General features: G+C 45.0%; 1 protein-coding gene across 6 annotated transcripts in view; it reads right to left on the reverse strand.

The window, feature by feature from the left end:
- GRIP2 (glutamate receptor interacting protein 2) overlaps positions 1 to 17,217 on the reverse strand; it is a 279,768-nt gene that overhangs the window by 101,011 nt on the left and 161,540 nt on the right. For 2 of the 6 annotated variants that reach the window (XM_027700691.1, XM_027700696.1), the window contains exon 1: positions 6,568 to 6,653. The exons of 2 other annotated variants lie outside the window; for them this stretch is intronic. In XM_027700691.1, the coding sequence (XP_027556492.1) occupies positions 6,568 to 6,646 (79 nt within the window). In that variant the 5' untranslated portion in view covers positions 6,647 to 6,653. Of the gene's footprint in view, positions 1 to 6,567; positions 6,654 to 17,217 lie in introns of those variants that run through there. 2 more of the 6 variants (XR_003536975.1, XM_027700695.1) reach the window with 2 other exon arrangements.

Consider the following 17,217-nt stretch of genomic DNA (forward strand, 5'->3'; position numbering starts at 1 on the left):
CTCCTCCTAACATTCTAAATCTAGAATTTGTTTAGAAGCCTCAAACTCTGAATTTCTGCATTACCTGAAAGTGCCAAGAGCAATGACCAACAAGTGACCAGGAGGCAGTCTCCCATCATGATCGTTCCAGCTCTTTCCAGGCAATGTCACAAAAGATAAGCTCAAAATGTGCCAGTAGTAGTAGCCTGCTGAGTATCTGCTCAGAAGATGTGTTCGTTGGCAATGACACCTCTGCTATTTTAAATGCAAACAGGACCTGTGATCTGCATTTATGCCATTTGTGCAGTTCAGAGCAGACACTGCTTGGGAAGCCACCTCCATGCATCATTACCAGCACTGCTCGAGCCACAATGCAGCTGCTAATTAACAATCGATTTATGTTTTCAATTCTAACATCAATATTAAAACGAAGCTTTTATTAATGCCATAGAGACATGCCCACAAGTGTAGCACGGGTACCACTGACCTTTCAAAGCAACTAGAAAAGGCTCACAAGAGATATTCTTGTCTTATTTATATATTCCCCCCAGGTAACAATGGTGCCGAAGAGCACAGTCAGAGGGATGGAGTCACATTTGTGCCGGCAGCCCAGCAACTGCCGCCGCTCCGGCTGCCGCCAGTGCCACGGGCAAGGCCAGTTCCGCTGCCCCGTGGTGGGTCCATGAGCTGGAGGAGCTCAGGAGCTATGAGCCAACTCTGCCCTCTTGCGATTACAGCCGGGCTTCAAACCTCTCCCCCTTCCCCGTGCATCTGGGCTCTTCTCCAAAAAGGTACCTAATTCCAGCAGACATGTTAAAGACCATTTAATTTATTGAACTCTCCAGGAGACAGAAGCTGCTGGGTGACGGTAGGATTTAGCAGATTCCTCAGCAGAGTTAGAGGCACTCGGGTAATTCCTCCCCCTCTCTGGTAACAGCGCAGACCTCAGGTTTGCTCCCCCCTTTGTAAGAGAGATTTAGCCCCATGTTTGGAGCACTCAGCACTTTGTCTTTGCCTCAGGCTGCAGCACTGCAGACACAGGGCTGCCTGTAGGGAGCATGCCGGACATGCAGGCAAGTGTCTAACTCCTGGGCATATCAGGTCAACTAACCTCTAAATAAGGCTAGAGAAACCTCTCCCCAGAACCACATCCTTACCCTTCCTTATCCACCCTCCAAAGCCAAGCCAGCTCCATGATCTATTCCCACATGTTCCATCCCAAGGCAGGGGCTGGCTGGAAATTAAAGACAGGAAAAAACCTCATGTCATCACCTGTGAAACCTCATTTTCCCTTCCTAAAAGGAGAATCACTCCTTTTAGAGGCTGCTACACCAAGGGCTGTACCTAAGGCTGCAAGGCAAAGCAGCGCTGTGATCTGATCTCGCCTGCAATGCGTGGAGCTCCACGAGGGAGCAGCATGTCCCTTCAGTTGGGAGTGCTGGACTCCACAACTCCTTTTAAAATGGCTAACGGAGAGTTGGAGGAGGAGAACGGGGACAGAAGGAGATGCAGGTTAATATTTTTCTTCCCACACACACATATCAGGGTCACAACATCACCCTGCAAGAAAGAAGGTGCTGCAGTGATGCAGTTGATTATTTCTTGCTTTGGTGTCCAGTTATTTACCAGAGCAAATAACTGCTAGATAGTTTAAAAAAATAAAATAAAATAAAAAATAATTAAAGAAAATAAAAAGGAAAACAATAACAACAAAAAACACCACTCTAAAACCAAACAAAAACCCTAGCTGTCAGGGAGAATCAGGCTCCAGAACAGATTTCAACCCAGCTGCATCAAGCTTTTCAGGATTCACAAATCTGGTATTAAAGCCAGGAGGGCCTGACATGGCCATCATAATAATTTGTTGATAATCCAAACAATCCATTAGAAGAACGGGATACCCCTTATCTTCTTCCTTCCCAATCTTTGATAGGAAGTGAGCCCCTGTTTTGACATTTGCTTTTGCTGCTCCCCTCATGTAAACTCAGCACGCCACAAAATTCATGTGCTAACTTGAATTAAGTCTCACAAAGAGTAGAGAAGGGAAAAATATACATCAGCCTCTGAAGTCAGGCCTTTTTGAAGGCACAGAGCAGCCAACTAGAAGGTGATGGAGAGTGAGTTAAGATAGTTCACACAAGAGCTTCCTGCACCAATTATGTCAGGAGTAAGATTACACAACATTACTTCCACTGAGTCTCACACTCAAGACTGCTCAACCAGATCCCTAGTAGATCAGCATTTGTTTTCTGATGATGGAGATACAAAAGGCCCTCACACAGTGGCAGCAGCAAAGCTTTAGAGCTGGTGAGGACTTCAGCAGGGAACAGCGTAGTGGGCACTGCATAGTGCCACGGGGGGTAAGAGAATAACACAGTTTAAAACAGGAGCAGCACAGGTTATTTGTTGTCAAGATAATACTATTGAGAATATTTAGTTGGTATATGTTGCAAAATGAAAAGTGACTGCTGCTTTGTAAAGGATGTTCTAACTCTGGCTGAGCATGGAAAGTGGAATAAAGTAGGAAGTTGCAAGGCGCCTGCCTGCGAGCTTGGGGATAACCCACAAAATCCCCATCAGTTGCTGCACCAGCAAAGGAATGTGGAAGAAACTGCTAATACATTTAAGTGCTAGCAAAATATATGTACACACATATATAACTATGTATGTCTCTCCACAGAAGTTTGTTACATGTGTCTCTGGCACGTTATGTCACCACCACATGTCACTGTTTAGACAAAATGACAAGGAAAGATCCGAGTAAGGGTTTAAAAGTTCTGTCAGGGATCAGAATAATGAGGGATGCCCTCATCAGTGTTGTGAGGGCAAAGAAAAGAAACAGCAATATCTCGGGGGAAAAAAAATAATGAAAATCAGGACTTGCCCCTCACAATGTTGTTTCAGAAAGTGTCTCAAAAAGTCAACCCCAAGGAACACGACTTTAGAGCAGACAATTATTTCTAGCTGGAACGTTTCCCGGGGCTAATTTGTAGAAAAACCCCTCTAAGGCACAGTCCCACACTCTTGGGACCTGGCACAGAATCCTGCTCGGAGTGGCCATGGAGAAGTGTAGGTACTCTCTGGGAAGTGCAGTTTGGTCAGCACTGCTGTTCAGATAGCTAATGCACAGATGTCTGAGTTGGTTGGGTTTTTTTCTCTGACATTCACTAATCTTGCCCAGTTGTGTAAAGCCTCCCTCCTGCATTTCCCCCAGCCAGATATACCAGGAGTAGATGGAGCAAGAACTTAAAGGCACAGATGATGATTTGCTGGCTGCCCGAGCCCCTAAAGACATGTACACCCCAGGTAGAGCTGCTCCATGAATTAGCATTGAATCTCAGATCTGTCAAACTCAATGAGTGCTGACTGATGTAACCTTTTAATTAATGGATTCTGTCAAAATTATAACAGCCCAAACTACTGCAGTAGTTGATGTGGACTAGAGCATCAGCTTCCCCAGTCCCCCTGCTCCCAAAGCCAGCTTCTTACAAAGCCTTTCATCTGCATTTTCTGATTTCAACCACGGGAGTTTAAAAAATCCAGTAAACCCAACTGTGCCATCTCACTCCATCAAAACCTCTCTCCCACAGCAATCAATTGAAAGGCCAGCTGATGCTTACGGGAGAGCCTTTCAGATCAAAGCACACCAAGCCTGCTTAGACATGCCTGCTTTCCAACAGGCTTGTCTGTACATCTCCCGATTAGCTCCAACTCCAGCGCAGGTCAACTGCAGATGAAAGGCAGGCATTTAGTGAGCACACCAAACTGCTACGAGACTTCACTTCCCAGCCTCTTACCCAGTCCTGTACTTGCAGCTGCCTTGCTCCAAGACTCTTTACCTGCATTCCCGAAATATGGATGTCAGCAGGTCAAGGGCAATGGTGTTGTCTTTGGTTGGGACTCCCCAGTGTTAGACATCCTACATCTGTCTTCCTATGGCACACAAGGTCAGCTAATTGCACAAGGCACTCCAGGACACTTAGAGAGGCTATGTTTTTTTCATTTTATTGATTACTATTATTATTGCTAAACCAGTAGTTAACATTCCCAGGATGCATGTTGGTCACCCTGCAGCCACTGAACACCCACACACACACAACAGAACTGGTTCCCAACAATGAGCAGACAAGTTGCTCTCACCAGCCCTGTCACTTCCCTTCCCAGGGGACAGGAATGAACACCATGGCAGTGTGATAGCTTAGCCCCAGTCTGTCCAGAGCCAGCATTAACCCAACAGAGACATTCTGAGCACAGCACCTGATAGGCTTTTTGTTTCTCTCCTAGCAATGGCTTAATGGAAAAATCCAATAATAGTTAAGGGTTCTCCCTACCTATGTACTCTAACTCCAATATCCACGTAGAAATAGGGGACACAAACATTCCATGGAGGAATCCCTTTTTGACTTGAAAAAGACATGAAGTCTAGAGATTTTCTACTCCTGCAGAACCCCACAGTCAGGGGACCTCAATAAGAGCCATGTATTGTGTGTCAGGTAGTTCCTCCATGAAGGGATGTGTTTCCCTCATTAGTGAGATCTCAGTCTCCCATGGGCTTTGGTAACTTCCAGAGTACATTCCTCTGGAGCATCACTCTCCTTGATGGCAGCAGCACACCATATTTTAACCCCTGTAAAGCAAAGATCAGGTCTAAAAGCCTGAAGATTTCTCACCTTCCCAGGCAATTTGCACATGGAGTTGAACTACTGAGTGACATGGGTGCAAGAAGGTCAACACTCACTCATAGCCCTGCAACCCCACCATGAAGAATAAACCACAGACACAGAGGCAGCAAGTGCTGCTGGCAGAGCACAGGAAGTTTGCTATTAAAATCACACAAAGGTGTATTAATGTTCTACAACAGCGTTATTTAGGAGGTGTTTGGGAGATCTAAGGTCCATAGGAAAGCAGTAACCAGCAATTAGCTGGGTCACTTGCACATAGCTTGGGAACAGAACAGCAAAGGAGAAAGTGGTAATTGTCAGAAAATATGGGGTGAAAAAAGAATTAAAGAAAAAAATACCTTCAGTTTAACCAGATACCCCAGGAAGTAAGACTCTTAATTCCTACAGATTTAAAGAGAAGTAAAAAATTTCCTGTCTTTAGGGGATCCAAATTTGGATGGACTGGGTTACTTATCACATTTCTATTGTATCACTGCTGTAAATTTGTATTCTGTGGCTTCTTGAAGGTGTCCAGCATTCTCAATAATCAGCATGCAAAAGGCTTAGAAAACTACAAATAAATCTTCAGCTAAGGCTCAGCAACACAATACCTGTTAGAAGAGTGGCCCAAGCCTCTGATCTCTTTGTAAATCCAAACTTCTCCGATACTCACAGGGAAACATCTCCCTACCCTCCTCCCTGCCTCCCACCCCAGAAGATGGGGATGACTGCAGTCCCTGCACCAGCAGTGCTCTGTCCCCAGACAATTTCTCTGTCAGGAAGAGGACAGGAACATGGAAAGCCTGTGTAATTTAAGTAAGTAGTAAAACATCCAGATGCAAAGATTATTCAGTACGTTAAAACATAATTACGGCCAGTTAGGAAGTTAAAGCACTAGGATAATAATTTTAGATCTCCAGAAGACAGAGCAGTGGGTTCGGCTTCCAGCACAGTACATGGCTGCTGTCCATAAGGACGGCAGCACAGACACCTTTATAAATGGACAGAGGAACATCCTAAGCTATTTGGTGGAGGTAACTCCTTCCAGTTATTTTGTTAAAACCTGCATAGTTCATGTCACCTAGATGTGCAATTTTAAGGTTGTTTTCCTCTGCCTTAAGAACAGCAGGAATCAAAGGCTTAAGAGAAAACAGAAAGATCAACAGAAAACAGTCCACGCCACAGTGGACCACTCACCACTGCACTGACTCATGCAAAGATTAGTACCAGGAGCAGTTTGCAACCCTAGTCAAGCAGAACACAAAGTCCTGCTGTTGCAGGAAAAAATAAAATAAAATAATTACTTCTTAGGGATGACTCAAGTTCTCCAAACAAGCTCCCACCTCACCAACAATTCGGTCTCTTCAGAAGAAGCCGGAATGTGCCATCACACTCACGGCACTCCACCATCCCCAGACTGCTCCAGGTATGCCCAAGGAGACAGCTTCCCACTGCGTTTTCCCACAAAAGACCACCTTCCAAAGCATGCTATATTTTACCATGCTGCTTCCTTCAAAGCATCTAATCAGGATCATCACACTTCAGATACCCCTAGCCACCAACAAATAAAGCTTAAATCCATTGCTTTTAACAGGCAATCCCCATCTCTGGTTATAGGAATAAGCTTCCAAAGGAAATCAGCCTTATTATTAAAAGTCTGTAACTAAGGAAGAAGACAGACATGCCACCTCCTTTTCCCCTTCCCAACTCAAACCCACCAACACCAAGGCAGTCAGGGGATCGTAGAAGTTTTTTTCAGTTAATGAAATATCAGCGACAAGATCTGCAGGGGAGCTTAAACACAAACCTCAGACATGCATCTCGCAACCCACCCTGCTCCCTCCTAGGGAGATTTGAAACAAAATAAATGATGAAAGGTAAATTAAGCCACAAAACAAGCGAAGACTCCAATCAGCAGTACAATTACCTCGGAGTGCCCTCCACCGGAGGAAGGTCTGCAAGAAGTGCATGCTCCTTTTCCTCAGTCCCGGAGGAGGTGGCAGCATTAGCAGGACCGGCTCTGCTCCACGGCTCGCTCACAAGCACTCCAGCATCCCCAACCTCCTTCCAGCTCCAGCACCACCTCCGTCCAGCCTGCGCAAAGTGCACCTGGTCTGCTCTGCTAACCACTGATGGGGAGTCTGGGGCTTCTCTCTCTCATGCTCTCTCCCTCTCCAAATAAGCAATTAGCATGAATAATTACAGCTCTGATAATAATACCCAGCCACCTTTGAGCAAGAGGGAGAAGACTGTAATTAACTCTTTCCAAGGGATCAGAGGAAGTTGAAATAGCACAAGCCTAATTATCCTCTTCTGGGACACCTCCTGGCTACCCAGAAGCTTCAGAAAGAGTGGGAGGCAGAGGTCACGTAGCATCCTTTTGGAAATCTCTCCATCCAACGCAAGTGATCATTAGATGTGCAAATTTACACAAGGGGGAAAAGAACCCACAGTTTCTGTGTGCCTAATGGGCTGTCCATTCAGAGACTGCCTGCAGCGTTATCCTATGACGAATCTCTGGCCACTGAGGACTTCGGAGCTGTTCCCCTGCCAGGGGATATGTTGTGGTGATGTGCAGATCCTCCTGTACACAGTGCAGAGCCTCACCAGCTGGAGGGTTGGTACCACCAACCCTGCCCAGGGCTCAGGAAACCTGACCCCAGGCTGGAGAGGGCACCAGTGCCCACCCTGCAACAGGCTCTCACCATAAGCCAAGCTCCCACCTCAGAGCTTTCTACCTGCCTCATCCCCCAGGTTGCAAAGCCAGAGGAAGAACACCTAAATAACACAGGTAAGGACTTGAGATCCAGGGTGAGCACATTGAATATGCCTTTGCATCAAACTGGCTTTGCCCCCTGCCCAAAGCCTCTCCTGGCAGGTATGTGGGACAGACACACATGCGTGTCCCGCTCCCAGTTCCTTCCAAGAAGCAAAACACACTACATGCACCCCCCCACCCCCCAGAGGAGTTCAGGTGAGTCAGAGACTAAAAAAATGGATGGTGGCCCTCTGCAATAACTGCCCCAAGTTGACACAGGCTCTGAAAGGGGGCACAGGTTAGATGGTTGCTGTATGCTCTCCTCATATTACCAAGAAAAGTGATAAAGAGAGTTATTATACAATCCTGTCATGCTTTATTGCTATTGCAGTGTCTGGAGATGTTATTAGAGTGCTGAAGTAGAACAGCTGGGTACACTGCCCTCCAAACACTCCAGTCTCTTATTAAAAGAGCACAGATTTTGTTAACATCTCCTCTTTTACTCCATTCACCTGAAATCTTTAAGAGTGGAAAAATTAACATGTTTATGAACCCTTATCACTAGCCTTAGAAAATCTGCTGAAATTTTTATGTCTCTAAGCATTTAAGCATTAATTTTCATATTACAAAGACTCTACATAATTCTTTTATTTATGAAGTCAAGGTGCTCAGGGCACCACAGAATATAGTAAAGCATTTTAAAATACAATATAATATACATAAAATCATTTCAGATATTTAATGATTTTGAAAGTAAGACTTTACCAATGAATATTTTAAATAATGAAATAATTTAAATAAATAATGAATATTTTAAATTTCCTTAGTTCACCTACTTTTATTACAGAACTATCTTTTTTTTTTGTTAATTTCTTGGAAAATGAGAAGGTAAACATATTCTTATAGACAGCCTGAATCCTACAAGTTATAATGTGTATTAGTTTCTCTGTAACGTGAATAGTTCCATGACCATTACGTAGACTAAGCAGTGGTATAAATTGAAGCTTATATATTAAGACCCAATCCTTGAAATGGTAACTCTTAATAAACAACATGACCAATATGGCTCAAGGGTTATGATACTGGAGTCTTAAAATGCACTTGTGTTGTGAAAAAACCATACCTGGTGTACCCACATGTATGATGCGGCCAAATGTGATTTCAAGAGTTGGTTGAGTTTGAAAAAGAAATGGGTGTTTGGGGCATGGATTTTATTTTTACTATGACCTAATTGCCAGGGCAGCTAGTCCAGCCTCCGCTCTGGATTCTTTCCAGCTTACGTGTTACCCTCGGCATCCCTGACCCACCAGGCTACTTAAGTGCTATTAATGGACACAGGAGGTGGAGGCACACACTACGATTCCCTGACTGGAAATGAGATGTCTTTCCCACAAGCTGGATGTGGTCCCAGGGACAGGGAGGGCCTCGGTGGCACTCAGCACCACAACGGTGACAGTCCCCATCACGCTGTGGTGGGCAGACAGGGCTCACAGGGACCCACTGCTGCCCATCTGGGAGGCGTCTGAGGTCTTGGATCTGCATGTTGGAAGTGTCAATGGTGAGGGTGTGTGGACACAGAGGGTGTGAACCCCCATGGTTCTGCACTTCACATCTGCATACACAGCCCCAAAGATGCTTTTGCACAGATTTACACCAAAGTACAGCTTCAGGAGGTCAACCAAAATATCCCCAGTGGATCGGGCAGGGATGAGACATTCCAAAATTATAACCTTTTATGGGGAAATTTAAAGATAGTCTTCAATTAACCACTTTGGTTACTACTGATCTTCCTGAACAGGAGTGAGTGATGCCGCCCATTGTAGTCTGCTCTAGACAGTACTGGCTGCCTTCGGGCGCTACTTTGCTAAAACTTTCAATGCTTTCAATTAACATGTAGCAAAACCATTAGTCATGTTGTCTTTCTGACAAATAATTGCTCTTCCTGGCTCCCTTCCAGATCATTGTGAGTTTCCATTTAATTTATGGACTGCTATAAAACATAAAGAAACACAGACTAATGCTTCATCAGCTTCCTAAGCATAAAGTAATTGGCTTTTCCAACACCTTTGGTGGGAAGTGGAGCTGACACTTCATTGTTTTATGGATCTGAAGGAAGGGTGGCTCATCCAGCAGCAGAGCAGGGCAAAGGACAGACTCTCACCTTCCGAGTCACATCTGACACATCCACAAGCACCAGCTCCAGACTCTGCTGCACTGGGATGTACCTGCCTGCCCCTTGGCTGAGCCTCCCACGCATCCCATGGCTGTGCAAAGCACTTGCCACAGAGGCATGAGATGAAAAGAGAAGGATGCAAACATCAGAGGAAGCGGGGAGACTGTGTCATGAAGAAAACACAGCTAATTCCTTGCTAATTATTCAGACCCCAGGCCTCGCCTTATCCAGCAGCTTCACACAGGAAGCACAGCAAAGGATATTTGGGGAAGGAGGAAAGTGCTTTCCAGTACTGGGGGAACCTGCCAGCCCTCCCTGGGCCACCGGTTGCACATGGCCCATGGCCCTGAAGCCCCAGAGAACAGGTGACAGTTTGGGTGTTGCAAGCTCTCAGCTCACTTGTTTTGAAACACAACCCCAGTAACAACCACAGCACCCACTGGGCCCAGATTCACCCTACACCTGTCCACACACATTCCATGTGTGAACACACACCAGCACACTCAGGAAGCACCCCACACCTGCCCCACCATGGGCATAAGCCCCTGCTCTGTGCAGAGAACTGACAAACTTCTCTGTACAAATGGCTACAGACAGCAAATCAAGGCAACAAACAACACCCCCAAAAACAAAAGGCTGAAGAAACAACGCTTGGGTGATTACAAAAACTTGAACTGAAAGCTGTTCAAAATGCATCCAGAAGAGAAATGGAAGAGGGCTGCTGAGCCTGACTCCCCAAATAAAGTCTCTTTACTGACAAGTTCGCCTCCAATTTGCAAGTCTTGTGTCTGACTGTACCCGGAGTCGATGCCAGCCCTGCCTGATGTCTCCCCTCACACAAGTACCCACTAGTGAGAGGCCATATCTGGAGGGACAGAGCACTCAGGGGCAGCTCTCCCACTGCTCCTCACTGACTTTGGTACGTGCAAAAGCTGGGACTGTTGGCCACCCACAGGCAGAGCCCCGGTCCTTGCCCGGCAGCCGTGGCAGTGCCACAGGGCGAGCAGCAGCTCGGGGGCTGATGGGGCTCTTTAAATGCTGCAGCCTGGACTGCCTTGCTCTGCGCTTCGAGGTGGTGTGAAAGGCTTGCAGGGAAAAGCAAAGAACTGTGAATCTCAGCAGAAATGGGGGCTGTGCTATTATACCCCAGTACCGAGGGAGAAGACTAAATAATTAATCACAAAAGCAACTGAGTGTTAACGAGCTGAGCAGGATCAAACCGCATGGAAGATGCAAAGCCCCCCCAACCCTCTTTGGTGTGCTGACAAGCCTCATTTTAATAACTTGACTACCAAAGCCAAGAGGATATACCACAAATAAATGTATCCCAGTCCTTGATGACTTGGGCTTGTGCTGAGGATCAGCTTAACACCCCATTTGCCACCAAGCATGGAACCAGTCCAGAGCTGTGTTTTGCTCGGGGAAGAACTGGGGGAGCAAGGTGTCCCATGCTTTGGGTGGTCAATGCAGGGGTCTTCTGCACATGTCACCCCACTTTCTCTGTGGCTTTAAGGGAGGGAGGGATACGCATATGGAACGGGAAAAACAAACAAATAATGCTGCTTTGGTGCCATCCCTAAATAGCAGAGTCTGACTGTGCAGAACTGAGCAGCAGCGTCTAGGAGCCGGCAGGGATAACAGCCTGTGCACGAGACAGGAAGGGAAATACATGAGCATGCCTCTCTTGGATGCTCTGTCTAGTCAGCCATACTGAGGACAGATCATAGAACCATTCAAATTCTGATTTACCCTGCACACAGTATATCCATGTGCACACAGTATATCCATGTGCAGGCTACAGGGCTATAATCTACTAATACTAAGACACAACTAGTAAAACACAAACTACACAGCACAGCATTAGATCACCTCCCTCCTCAGCACACCACATATCAGACCCAGCACAGATCTCTGTCACTCCAGCTTGTGATGGGATCTTAAGTACTACCTTTTACATCATAGTCCCTTGAGCTATTTTCATCAGGCTTTTTCCACACTACAGTGAGAAAGGGTTGTGCCAACTAGGGTGAAAAAGAACATCTGGGCTCCATTGTGCCAACAGCTACAGGAAAACAAACTCTAAATAATTATATATTCTGCTTATACAGCACCATGGCTTCCAAAAGGGCTTTGAGAAGTTAAACTGATAGGCAGGCAATAGGTAGAGTTCTGCCATCCATCACTCAGATGCTACAGTCTGAAGGGAAATAAGGATCCTGCTCAATGGCCCAGAAGGAATATATAGACTTGAGGGGTATTTGCACACTCAGTGCAGGATATATGCACATACCACCTTCAGGGATCCTCTCCAGGAGTTTGTTTTGGCTCTGGTATCTTTTCCCTGTAAAGTCTGAATAGGCTGATTCCTATGCAGCTGAGGGAAGATGATTCAATCAAGACAGTGAGATTGGCTTTGCTACAGTATCTGTGTGATTGCAGGGCACCAACCTCATGTGCTGAAGTCAGAACGATGCTTCTGAAAATTCCCTGTAATAAAACACAAAGCTCTCTCTCCTCCACCATGACATCAACATCACAACTCTGGTCGAACTAAGGAAAGTCATAATCCAAAACAGTACTCATACTTAATGCATTACCAATATCCAAGTGTAATCCCTATGGGCACCCAAAGATCTTTAATCCTGTGTATTTTATCAGAAAAAACAGACTATGAAATTACTTCCTCTGCCTGCATCTCTTACTAAGACTGGAAGAGAACAGAGTGAATTTTGCAGGCTTGCCCATCAAGGTATGAAAGGCACAAGATAAGCAACAGGGTGAAGATTTACTTGGGACAAGAACCCCGGAAACAACAGGATGCTGCAGGACACATTCGCCATTGCAAAAGCCGATCTCATAGTGCAGGTTGGGGCAGAGAGCTGAGACTTGGTCAGCAATGCAGAATTTACTCAGGCACTCACTGTCTTGGAGAGGCTTTGCTGCAACACTTTAATGATACATGGGCTGACTATTTTGCCTTTCTGTGCACAAAACCTCACTCAGCTGGAATGAGGTTGTGTCCCTGGTGGGACATCGTGTACATCAAAATCTCCCCCGCTTCTCAGCATGACTTTCATGTCCCCCCACCATTTCGAAGGCAGAGATATATCTATGTGTGAGGATAGACATATCATTTTTAAACATTCATTGAGCTGGAAGTGTGGAAGATGCCAGCATACGAAGAGTTCAACTGATGTGTAAATGCAGCTCTTTGAAAAGAAGGAGTTGAACACCAAAACTGGTTCAGTGCAGCTAAATTGGTCCCCTAAGGGCCAGTGGTAACAGAAACCTTCAGCCCAAATAAGAACAAGTGAAATATTCAGCAAACAGCATTTGATGCTTATGTGCAGGAGAAAAAAGTGGTGCAACTGTTGGAAAAAGAAAATATCATGTTACCCCAAGCTACAGTAAAAGTAGCAGATAAAGAGTTTTTTTGGAAAATACTCTGGGTGTGACAGGGTTCTGGCAACCAGGACTATGGCTAAAGCCCCAACCCATTGCTCAGACTGGGCGTCCTCCAGGCATTATGGCTCTAAATCACATTCCCTGGGGCAGTGGTGGGGGCACTCAGTGTGGAACTGAAATGGGCCCCCAAGGAGTGAACAGCGAGGATCAAGGCTCTGACCCAGACCTGAGGGGGTCACACATGAAAAAACTTCCTTCTATGACCCAAAGTCACCTCTGGAGACCTTTGGCTGTGACAGGATTTAAGGGTTGATGATATTCTGTCCTTGGGTTGAACTTTGCCTGATGGCTACAACCTGATGGAGTGGGAACAGGACCAACCTCTTGGTCTCTCCTTGGCTATGTCCCTATGGAGTACCAGGAGCACGAGCCCAAGACTGCAGCTAATCCACTTGCATTAACAAGCAGTAAAATGGATATGCTGCAGGGTCAGGGCTTGTGTGAGGTTTACTTCACCCTGTGAAGTTCCCAAAATCAGGATACACCTGGCCATGGAGGCTCTGAACATCAGCACGCCTCCTGTGCTGCTGGCAACCTGAAACCAGACTGCTCCACTGTGCCAAATGATACCACCTCAGCCAGACAGACCCACAGACAAAGCCTGAACCTGCTCCACAAGAGCTCAGCTCTTAACTGTCTTCCAATAAAAATATATCAGAAACACCACCATCATTTTAATTTCCCTGTGAGGGATGCTAGAATTGCTTTTTGTTGTTCAAATCAGTCTGGTTTATCCCCTCTATTTCTCCGTGTTTTCTTCCCAGAAAGGAATGTATAAATACGGTTGCTCTGGTACCTGATTTTCTTGAGTCATTTTAATATCTATTATTATGTCCATTGCTTGAAGACAAAACTGTAAGCAATAGCTCCTTCCTGGGCAGGAAGGGAGTTCATCAGAAACATGACAATAGATTCAAAGAAAAAAATGCATTAGAAATGAACTGCTCAGGGAAGCAACATTTGCTTTACAGGAGGAACACAGACACTTTATTATTACTATTTAAATTCCTTGCTTTCTGAAAGGCCTCATCTTTATGACTGTTCAGCTACATATCATAGAAATAAAAAGGAGTTATTTCTTCCTGTTTAATCAATTGGGGATGATTTTTTCGAAGAAAGACTTCACCAGTATCTCTGGGATGTAAGACCATGGCTATTGCTAATACATGGGAATAGCAGTTGGTAGGTAAACTGACTGGACACTATTTTATTTTCCAGCTGGGATCACAGAACAGTTATTGGATAATCCAATGCTCAGCTTGGAGTCCTCACTCACAGGCAGAGGAAGAATTATTTCAGGAAGAGAAACTTGTGTTATTGGATTCATATCTCTGGGCTTTTCCTGTTGCAGTGACAGTGGATTTGAGTGGGGAAATATTTTTTTTCTTGCAGAAATGTAACCTTTTTTTGTTGTTTCTGTGATGATACAGGAGCTCTACATGTCATAGTTGATAACCTAAAATAACCTGAGGTACCAATTCAAACTGCAGATCTAAATCAGGCACATCAGGGATCTGAGCTGGGATCTCTCTGCTCACACAAATGTCCTGACCACCCAGTCATTGTCTATTTCTCAGGAAAATGTCTCTTTCTTTTTAGTCTGACTGTGGTTAGAGATCATCCTGCACCCTGGAAGGAGCTTCTAATGGCGAGTACATCAAAACTCTACAGATCTTGTGGACCCCTGGGTTCTGACTCTCCCAACTACCTTCATTTCTTAGACCACTCCCATGGTTGCAATAGACTGGGCAACAAATTAGGTGGAGAGAAAGACTCTGCCTTTCTCACTGCCAGAGGTATCAGCTACATTCCTAATCTCCCAAAACTTCTAGAGATGTGCAAACGTATTTTAAGCAAAACAAGATATAAGCAAGCAGAGAGGGGGGAAAAAACGCAAGAGTAACGTGCAAAGCCTTTGACTGAAAAAGGCTGATATTTCCTTTCAATTACATGCCAGCCAGCAGAGAAAATCTACATCTTCTCATGGAGAGAGCTGAGCCTCTGGTAACTTCATGTTTAGGCTGAGGTACCTTGTGAAAATTATGCTCACAGAAAGACACCTCAGCAGGTGTTGGTCTATCATCACTGTCACTCTTTTAATTGGTGGTTGGCCCCAGTGCAATGGACGCTGATCTATCCGAGCAGCACAGACACAGCAACATATGATGCAAACCACTGCAGGATTCTGGACAAATGCCCAAAGCATTCATTTTCTGCTCACACATGTTTTCTCAGTGGACAAAAAGAGTGCGTATGAGGACAAAACATCATCTCATGACTGTTCCACTACACTTCAATGCACTCAGATGAGAAGGGGCGTATAGGTTGCGAAGACAGACCATTTATTTGAAAAGGCACTTAGTTTCCTTTTAGGTTTGTGTTTCCTGAAATAGATTGTAAAAAAAAGGAAATGCAGACATATGTCTTGGGGATTGATATATCATGTGGTGATTTTGTAAGGAGCACAACCATTCCCCTGTGCCCCTCCCCGGTCAGTTACCAAGCCCTGAATTACACACTGCTGTTGATTTCCACGGCTTTGTATGATTATTCTGGCTATGCTCCGTAAAGCAAAAAGAGCAATTGGAAGAGAGGGGAAAGGAAATCGCTCACAAAAAAAAGTAGGTTACAATAACCCTCAGGAGCTGAGTGAAACCAAGAAGAGGAGAAGAGTTCAGCACTAGGCTGCCAGCCTGGGCAAGGACATAACCCTGACTCCAGCATGTCGGACCCAGTGAGCCTCAAATGCACAACACAGCACATTGAGAGAAAAGTTTTTATAAAGCCATATTAAAAGAAAACAATGGAATTTTTTTTTCAAGGACTTAGACTCGAGGATGAGGCACACAGTGTTATTTTCCTTCCCCTGACTAGGGTGGGATGTAACTAGCTCATGCAACAGAGTTCAAAGTGAAGAGAGGAATCCCCTTTTCAGATCCCCTCCCAACACACTGTGCAAGGAGACAGATCACTCCTTCTAGCCAAGCTAAAGGAGCCAGCATAACATATCCAAGAGGGAGTGGAAAGGTAAAAAAGTGCTTGCTAACACTTGCATTAAAAGAGCAGCTGGTGGCCACCAGATTTGTTGAAAGTAATTGAAAAATTACTGTAATTTCAGCCTACAGCAAGAGCCAATGTTGTTTAGCTTTCTGATTGTATCTGTAACTCATGGAAACATCTTTTTTGGCCAGACTACAAAAACACAAAAATAAAATACAGGCCTTTATACCTTGCCAATATGGAGCCTTGTTATCATTTCCGGACTCCCCCAGAGCCAGAATGCTGAAATCTCACTCCACGTTATTTTTGCCCTCTTACTCTTCTGCAATGCATCATTAAAATATTTTGCCAGTTAATAAAGCCATTTCATTTTAGCCATTACTACTCAGAGTAATTCCATAAAAGCATGAAATGAAAACCTATTTCCTTACCAGGTATTTACGCTGAGACCGGATAGAAAACCTAGATCTGCCAGCAAGGATATAAAACATCCCATACTAGTAATATCAGTCTGTAGGTAACTTGAGTTCCTGCCTTGCTAGCACTTGTAAAAAGTATATTTTTGTAGGTGAATATAGAAGAAAGAAGTTAAGGAAAAACATTCATTTTTACTGATGTGGGATTATAATTTTGCCTTGTTGCTCCAGATGTCACACTGGAGGCACAGAGCAGCCTGGTGGGAGCCTGAATTTTAAGACTAACAAGGAGGGGAAAACAGCATTACACAAAATTTACTGGGGGTGCCTGTGGGGTGATTTTGGCCTTTCAATTCTGTCAAATTTAGGTGGACTTTTTGCAATTAAAACAAAAGTACTACTGCCACACAGAGAGCAGAGCAACTGAGAAGCTAATACAATTTCCTTCACATGGCCCTGGGGCACAGGAGCAGATTGGCCTCCAGACAGACCCACTGCAAATTCCCTGTCAGTTCCAAAGTAAATGAAGAATTGTGATTTGGCACATCCCCGTGAGTACACAAAGTCAGACGCCTGTACATGAGGGAAGAGGTACTACATATAAAAAGCTGTACAGGCACAAGGGATAAGGAGATCAAGGTATTTCCTCACCTGCTTTAAATGCTGCCTTCCAAGCCACTTTGTGTCATTCACTGACTTAGAAGACTGACAAAAATCTCCCATAGCTGTATGTAGGGAATGGAGTCAGGAGGAAAGTAGCTCAGT

This window comes from Neopelma chrysocephalum, unplaced genomic scaffold, assembly GCF_003984885.1.
Source record: "Neopelma chrysocephalum unplaced genomic scaffold, ASM398488v2 Primary Assembly neopelma1_147, whole genome shotgun sequence".
NCBI lineage: Eukaryota > Metazoa > Chordata > Aves > Passeriformes > Pipridae > Neopelma > Neopelma chrysocephalum.